Source organism: Mytilus californianus, unplaced genomic scaffold (genome assembly GCF_021869535.1).
Source record: "Mytilus californianus isolate M0D057914Y unplaced genomic scaffold, xbMytCali1.0.p SCAF_10, whole genome shotgun sequence".
Lineage (NCBI taxonomy): Eukaryota > Metazoa > Mollusca > Bivalvia > Mytilida > Mytilidae > Mytilus > Mytilus californianus.
Genome location: NW_026262582.1, coordinates 77,722,989 through 77,732,106, shown reverse-complemented (window position 1 = coordinate 77,732,106; position 9,118 = coordinate 77,722,989). Strand labels below are relative to the sequence as shown.

Below are 9,118 nucleotides of genomic sequence, written 5' to 3'. Positions count from 1 at the left end.
TTCATTTTATATAGCATGAGTTTTACTATACACGGACTATACATGGACATGTTTGATGTCATGCAATGGAATTATTATCTACATCTTCACTGCTTCAAGGGAACTGTTGTGTCTATATAATCCGTTTCATTAATGAGACCGTTGTTAACTGTTTTAATTTTCTTTACAATTGAACAAAAAGAGACAAACAAAGATGCATCGACAGGGTTAGAGTCTCCTGCTATTGATGAACCATAGGACATGTGTATAACTGCTATACCTTTTTAGATGCTGTGATTAGAAACATTATGCCATTGTGACTTAAAAAAAACGTTGGGAACACACGATAAGAAGATATTCATGTGTGAGTTGTTTTTTTTACCAAATCCGAATATGGACGGACGTACAGTTTTGTTTTATCAGAAAAGATACTGACAAAGCTGAATGAGTGATGATTAAAGTTTCTAATAATGTGATGGCAGTGGTAAGACCAAAAATGTAACAGATTCTACCATCAGCACATTATATGAATTAAAAAAATTGTCGAGTTCGGTAAAGTTTTACTTATGCAAATTTTAAACAATTCAGTAGACTTTATTTTAATTATTGTAAATCTTTAAATGCAAAATTAAGAATCAACCCTAATCATAGATAGAACAGCTCTGTTGTTTGCTATTTTCCATGGTTCATTCTTAGTAAAATATTTCATTACATCAAATTACTTAAGTCTTTTTTACAATTTTTCCCAGCAGTTTGTAAAACTTCTGAAAAAGATTGTCAATATATTAAATGTATGAATCTTACAGGTATTTTAGATGAATCCTGCTTTATAGTCATAAAAAGTCATTCTCTGTAAGCATCATAATCATGTGGAAATGACATGTCACAGAAATGGTTCAAAATTTGTAAAAATGGTCTAACATACTGAAATATACATAAAGATTCAGTTAAAAATTTTCGGTTGCTATGATAACTGCTGAACACTTTTTGGTCAATTTAAGTAAGTAAAAAACGATAAAAATGTGCAGTTACAGTTGGATGTATATGGCCTTTTAGACACAAAAGAAAAGTGTGTTTGTTGTTATGACTAAGTATGGTTATGACATATTTAAAAATATTTTTTCCTGAAATAATTAATGTTATGTGGGGGATGGGGACAAGGAACTGGATCCCTAGGCATGACCACATCTGCATTTTCATCTACATCTTACGACGACCCATCAGCACATTGATGACTATACGTCGGCGCATCACAAACAGACACTTAATGAAAAATAACAATTTCATGAATGCAATATAATAATAAGCAGAAATTAAAAATAACACATTTACATTTATTTACAAACAGGGTTAAATATACTGACTTTGGATCAGTATTTTAAACTGATCCAAATAGTTAACGCTAATGATCATCAAATTGATGTTTTGTTGAAGTGAATTCCAACGTACAAAATTTGATATAATTGTTGTGAGTTGGTGAAACTGGTGTAATGACCAGCTGTGGTAAACGGTAAATATTTGGATCTACTGCTATAATGTGTGTGTGATTTTATACATCATTGTTACTCCATTATCGTTGCTGTGAGTTTCAAATGACTTCAATTTAAAATGGTCAATCATGGAAGTGACACTACTGGTGTTATGGTACCTTACATCACCATTATTATTATCTAAAAAGAGACCACAAGCTTATAGCTCAATCTTTTGAAAATTTTAGTTGGATTCTGTTGGCTTGTAGAGAGGAATTTTACAAATCTGGGCCGTATGACTTGTGGTTAAGCGTGAAGACTAAGAGTTATGTCCCTTTACAAATGGGAGAATTGCCGAGTTTTTCCTTTCAGTTCTCTAACTTAAGTTTGCCTCATCCAAATGTTATGAAACTTATACTCAATACTTATTACCAGAAAACTCAGATCATGTAAAAATTTCAGTTATGTTCCTTTATAACTTTATTTGATATGCAATCAGGGGGGAGGGGGCATCATCTGTGTCCCATGAACACATTCCCTCTTTATTTAAATAATGACAAAACGTAGCTTTCACGCTACACTTTGAGGTCAAATTTATCTACAAATCGCCGGCTCTGGACTAAGACCGTGGATAAATTTGTTGTTTACGTTCATATCTGTAGATATGGATATAAATGTAGATAACTGTTAATCTTAAAATTAATAAACTGAAGATTAAATGTATAATTTGCACACTGTTAAGTAAATTCTTTTTTTTAAAAGGTTGAAAGAGCAATTTATCATTCAAAGAAGTATAAAATGAACTAAGTTAGCATTGATTGGTGGTTATTTATGCCATTTTCAGCAACGTTTTGATATTTCGAGGCGTTTTTGGCTGCAATTAGGTGGCCAGAATATCAGATGTCTACCAATCAGAATCAACATTTAATATTATACATTTGTTTCCCTTGCACGAGAAAGATATGTAGATTTGTTCACCTGATAAAGTTGATATTTCCCTGAGGTCAATACCCGAGGGAAATATGACTTTTTAGGGTGAACAAATCTTTTTTATTATACTTCACGTTAAAAAGCCAGATTTTAATTGGTTCATACGAGGGAGACAATTTACTCTATCCAATGGCTCAGCGGAAGAAATTTTTTTAAAATGTCACCCTCTCGTACGGACCAACCAAAAATCGACCATTCAAAAGACAATACATTTCATTTACATCAATGATACTACAGACAAAGTTAAGTTTTACGTTTTTTTTATTGATTGTGACCTTAATACCAAAAAAAAAATACTCTTGCTTCACTTCTGTTATTTTTGTACAACTGTAACGTTGTTTTGTAAGCAACTTAATATATCGTAACTTTGTTAAATTAAGTTTAAATAACAATGATGATAGGACATTCAGTCTAATAAATTAAATAACAGATAGCTAAGAAGGTGATAAAGCAGATTACTACCCATCGAAACAACATTGTTAACCGTGACTCCGCCGCGGTTGACAATGTTTTCTCGACGTTATAATCTGCTCTATCACCCTCTCAGCTATGTGTTATTTATATAATATCACCCTCAGGCAATGACAATAAATGTGTTATTCCATTGTCTATTTTTCTTTACTTTCTGAACTAAAAGTACAAACAGTGGAATGTGTATGTGTATATTTCATTGTTTCACTGAATTGAAGAATGGGTTAACTGTCTAATTTATTATTCCTAAATTTTTATAATTTCTAGATAAAATGCAAATATTAGGTACTTGGAGAAAAAATTAGACATTTCATAATGCCACGTAACTGCGAACAGACAAGTTCAACAAATTGTTTCCGGTAAGTTTTTTGGCTTAATCGAATAATTGAAATCATTTATTAAAAGTGTTATAAACTGGCTGTTTCTGTATTTGCCCTGTCATAGATCCTCGACCAGCTGTATTGGCCCTCGACTCTATAACAGGGCAAAAACAGAAACAGCCGGTAAATTACACTACAACAATTAGAAATTACTCAATATTTGTAATTGACAAAGTTACATAATGTTTCCACTATGAATCGTGGGTACGCCAAAAAATAATGATAAGGTTTTATTGCTTCCTTTTATGTTTATATCAGGAAAAATACATGTAAATCTTTTAAAAACAATATAATGCAATACAATTTTTAGGGAAAATTTAAACAAGAAAAATGATGAAAGCATTTGGTAACAATTGTCAGTCTTATACAAAAGGGAGTTAATTAATGACAGGAAAATTCACGCCCTGCGCTACATGAAACGATTTGATTAATCATACCTCGAATATTGTTTGGAATAGCATCTTCGTCTTTTTTTTCCATTTCTGCTTCTACGCATTCTGAAATTTAAATAGTTAGCAACAATGATACACAGTCAAACTGAATTTTTTCAACTGCCTTTTGTAAACTTAAGTAAAATAGACTATCCTCCAAAATCTATACTGAAGTACTAGTATCTAAATATCTTTGTCAAAGATTCCTCCCAATTCAATAATTTGACGAATCTCAATGCTTCATCGTATGAGAAAAGTTAAATACAAACACAGTTAGTTGTGGTATAATTGCCAATTAGACAACTCTCCCCAAAGAGACTAAATGACACAGAAATTAAAAACTTTAGGTCACCATACGGTCTTCAACAATATCAGGGTTTTATTTTTTAAGAATTAGCAAGCATGACCAGACGTGTAATATGTTACCCTTGTTCACACACACCTGGTCTTACTCATTGTTACTTGTTTTTGAATTAATGCGATTCTCCCAGTTGTTTTAACCTTAATCAGTATCCTTCAAATTGAATGATGAGATTTAAAAATAAAAACCTACTGTTGGCTCAAATGACTATATATTTGACAGAAAGAATTAATGTTTTAAGATTAATTCTCTCCCTCAATTCATTATCATAAATGTGAAGATGCCTGTCACACCTATGGTTTTGATTCTTTAGCATACCCGCCTACGTTGTAATCCTGCTAAGATTTTGCAAATGATTGACATAGAGGCAAACGTCCAGACCGACATAAATCAGACAACAAAATACAGTGGCAGATACAGCACCATTGGCGGGTTATAATGTTATTATGTTGTTTTTGTTTTATTTTGAAAGTTTTTTAATTTCTTTTTTAATAATAAGACTTAGTAGAAACAGTCATGGCAGTATGCATCATAGATGCACATGACGGGCAAGACATCAACGATAAACATGATACATCTGCATCGTGATGTCTTATAACCTTATAAAATGCTCAATAGAGCTATGAAACTGGCAAATAATATATTTTAAACCATGTATTTTTTTTATGTTTTTAAATGCAATCACTAACGATACAGCTGCCAGCTATAGATAACAACCTATCTTCCCAATTGTTGTTGTCAAGTTTTACCAAGTATCACTGTGAACTTAGTTTTCATAGTATACTGCAATCTCATGTGTATACATTAAGGTGTGGATGGGGTCCTTCATTTCTGTATTCTTTTCAATTTTATATATAAATAATTCGTCTAAATAACAGCCTAACAATGTTAGATTTTTTGTTCTTCCCTGGTCGGGATTCGACCTCATGCTACTGATAAATCGTTGCATCAAATCGCCTTGCACTATGCCAAGCGCGCTAGACTACTCGACCACCTAGGCTCTACAAATAATAAAGCTTTCGGTGGCCGGGTGTTACCTTTCCTCGTCAGTGTTTATCTAGCGTCATAACACATCACATGATATATAAGGCATGAAGATGGAATTTTTACAGATCAGCTGAATTATCTGTCGTAGAGGATCTTACAAATTAATGTAGGATGCAGTCACAGAAATAATCATATAATAAGTACGTCTGAACCAGTGACAACAGATTTAATCCATCAGATCATCAGTGATGGTGATACAAGGCTTAAAACAGATTCTTTATATATAATTCGTCTAAATATCATCCCAACAATGTTAGATCTGAAAATTTGGGGAAGCAATTTTTTTGTTCTTCCCTTGCCGATCTTACAAATTAATGTAGGATGCAGTCACTGAAATAATTATATCATAAGTACGTCTGAACCAGTAACAACTCTACGACAGATGTAGTTCACCAATGATGATGATATAAGGCTGAAAACACATTCTGTATATTATATAATTACGTCTAAATATCAGCCTAACAATGTTAGATCTGAAAATTTGCGGAAGCAGAAAGATAGGTTAAGATCTCATTAACATGTTTAACCCCGCCGCACTTTTGCGCCTGTCCCAAGTCAGGAGCCTCTAGCCTTTGTCAGTCTTGTATTATTTTTAATTTCAGTTTCTTGTGTACAATTTGGAGTTTAGTATGGCGTTCATTATCACTGAACTAGTATGTATATTTGTTTAGGGGCCAGCTGAAGGACGCCTCCGGTGCGGGAATTTCTCGCTGCATTGAAGACCTGTTGGTGACCTTTTGCTGTTGTCTGTTCTATGGTCGGGTTGTTGTCTCTTTGACACATTCCCCATTTCCATTTTCAATTTTATATATATATATATAGTATAGTATATCTATAATTAATTTAAAAATCAGCAGAACAATGCAAATTTTAGGAAGCAAATCTTATATATATAAATGTATCATGTGTATATAGTTAACTTTAATACGAGAGCCACATGTGCAACAGCGTTTGATTACTTTTTCGGAGCACCCGAAAACCTACACCACAATAGCGTTTGTTTTTCTACTGTTATCTCAAGAATAACCTTTAGTTTTCTGTTCAAATGAATATTTAAATAATATGAAACATGTAAATACTCACTTAATCTTAATTCGTGCTTGGTAGCCATCTGAAAAAAAAATTCTAGTAAGTTCATTTGCCATGTTTGAATCATCTTACTTTTTTTGAAAATATTAAATTTATTTAGAAATAAATTGTTTCTCTTAAGATAGAGAACCAAATGAAATAACAGATCTGGGTTCAAGTTTGATCATTTTAATTGTTTGCCCTTTTCTTAAATTGTGTACCCCTTAAACAAAGTGGTAAATTGATATTCAAATTTATATAGTTTGATTTAGAAGACAAATGAAGGTTGCAAACGAACACTGAGGTATTGGAATGAACTGCTATGATAGTAGAGTCACCGGCACACAACAGCTCATAATATTGCCTTTGCCCAACCAGGAAATATAAGGTTGGAGAGGGGAAAAAAAATAAGCACTCTTAATGCATTTTATAGGCATTCTGAAACACGGGGATTAATAATACATATAGTTTATTCATCCGAAGAAAAGGTCACAACTCCCCAAGAACTAGTAAGCTTGGATTCAGAAAAAACATGAATAATGTGTCCATGTAAAAAGTTAAATCACAAAAATACTGAACTCCGAGGAAAATTCAAAACGGAAAGTCCCTAATCAAACGGTAAAATCAAAAACAAAAGCACATCAAACGAATGGACAACAACTGTCATATTCCTGACTTGGTACAGGCATTTTTCGTATGTAGAAAATGGTGGATTAAACCTGGTTATAAAGCGCTAAACCTCTCACTTGTATGACAGTTGCATCAAATTCCATTATATTGACAACGATGTGTGAACAAAACAAACAGACAGAATATGTAAAAATGTCACAAATAGGGGTACAACAGCAATACGAACCCCACCAAAAACTGAGGGGTGATCTCGATTGCCCCGGAAGGGTTACCTTGTGTACTTGTGTGTTAAAATTCAATTCACATTGCGTTGATCTACTATTAAAGAGGGTTAATATAGCTATCTAATTGAGACCACCTTGACCTAAATATGCAATTTATATGACACTCGAAGCTCAACAGCCAACCGTAATTATTCTTACAGTTGGACAATGCTTGTTTTGCTTCTTACAAGGAAAATATCTTAAATATCTTAAGTATTTTCACTGTCTTCAAGAAAAATTGACATGATATTAAAAATTCAGAGAATAAATCTTGATGGGTAATGTAAACAAATAACAGTTAAACCCTAAATAAATTTGGAGATATCAGAGAAATCCTTCATTTGCTTGCTAAAATGACTGATTCATTAGATATCACATCTTTCCTAAGTAGTATGACTTTTACTGTATTCATCGAGACTATTCAGGAAGGTTTAGTGCATTCATTTATGATCTGTCTTGCTTTTTAATGACTTTCTAACATTATATATACTACCAGATACAAAACTGCAAGGAATGTTTGAAGAAAATAAAATGATCATCATTGAAAAAATAAATAAAACAGACATCACAAATATACTGGATTGATTTAAGATAACAGTGAACGACCATCGAGTCTCAATTCAATATAGTGTTGATGAAAAAACAAAAAAATCGGGAATGTTGTGGTGTAAAATCTTAAAAATATTCTGGGGCTTGATGTGCCGGAGGGGATAACTGGACGTTGAAATTTTAACCAAAAGAATATATCAGTCAATTTCTGAAAAATTGGTGGCTGAAAATCCCATCTGGTAAATACTTATGTAGACTGTTGACACATTTTGTTAATGTAACATACACTTTCTAATTTTTGTATCCTTTCCAAGTATTTCTGTAAACCAGTTTCTAAATCATTCAATTCTTTGTGCACTCTAATAAACTGATCGTCTGTTTCATCCATCGGCGCCAGTACATATTTACTGAGAACATGTGTATGTTGACGAATTTCCTCTGCTATCTCCAAACCAAGTGTTGTTCCACTCAGGAAATGTTTACCTGTAAAATTAAGACCTTTCTTGTCATATATTATGGTAAGGATTTTGGGCTTTGTTGCAAAAAATACAAACTTTTAAATTTGTGTTGCTGTACGTGTGTCGTTTGTTTGGCTGTTCTGTAGCAATATGTAAGTCATCAGAATCGCGGTATAACTACGTACTGTAACTTACATCATCAATGGTCTAAATAAATTGAGTCCATTTCAGATGAACACCGTCAGACCAAATTGTAACTTTACATTCATTTAATTATATAAATATTGTCAGCCTAAAACAAATATATTATTGGGAACAGACCTAAGGTTTTTCTAGTGTCTACCATAATGTATTTCTTTTTTAGATTTAAATCACTTGTGTTTTCCCTGATGAATTGTTACACCTTATTCATCTTGTGGCCTTTAATGACCAACAATATGGTTTTATTCATGTTTGATGGTTTTCCAGGGACATGTAGTCGTTCACGTTTTTGTTATGTTCTGTTTGTTGGGTACATTAATGAGAATGCAGAAAACAACATATATCCTAAATGCATTTACCATGTGTTTCCCAATTCTCTAGTTGTCTCAAGATTCTCTTTTCCTTTTCTTCAGTAAGTTTGAGTTTTCTTATAAGATGTCTCATCAACTTGATAGAATATGCATATTTTTCTTCAGTCCATTCTGCTATGTCGAAATGTGCCCAGGGATTGCGTACGTCTGATCGAATCTTATAAAGATATATGTAAGAAAGAGCAAAAATTTGCTTAAGGAAATTTTCGGATTTATTATTATTGTGCTGATATATAGATATAGGAAGATGTGTATATATAAATTGTTTTCAATTTAGACTTGTTTATTTTTTTTCGTCTGGGCTTGTATTATATTTTCCTTCGGGTTTATATTATCCGTTCAACCTATTTCGACTCTTTAAAATTCAAGAGTCTATCCTAAATTTAGGTAAATTATATGGCCTTCCAAATACCGTTTCGATCCTTAACATCACTGAAGAGACATTAATTG

General features: G+C 32.6%; 1 protein-coding gene across 1 annotated transcript; it reads right to left on the bottom strand.

Annotated features, from left to right (window-relative positions):
- Positions 1–895: 895 nt before the first annotated feature.
- LOC127719182 (uncharacterized) lies at positions 896–8,819 on the bottom strand. Its single transcript, XM_052225205.1, has 5 exons — positions 8,657–8,819; positions 7,925–8,121; positions 6,212–6,239; positions 3,727–3,786; positions 896–903 (listed from the first exon to the last, which is right to left on the bottom strand). The coding sequence occupies exons 1-5, from the start codon at positions 8,739–8,741 to the stop codon at positions 896–898; spliced, it is 378 nt and encodes a 125-aa protein (XP_052081165.1). The 5' UTR covers positions 8,742–8,819.
- Positions 8,820–9,118: the final 299 nt, after the last annotated feature.

Coding starts and splice junctions, on each gene's coding strand:
- LOC127719182 (XM_052225205.1), bottom strand. CDS start 8,741: ATGAGACATCTTATAAGAAAACTCAAACTTACTGAAGAAAAGGAAAAG. Junction 6,240..7,924: donor GGATACAAAAATTAGAAAGT/GTATGTTACATT, acceptor TTTTTTTTTCAG/ATGGCTACCAAGCACGAATT. Junction 3,787..6,211: donor CAAGCACGAATTAAGATTAA/GTGAGTATTTAC, acceptor TTTAAATTTCAG/AATGCGTAGAAGCAGAAATG.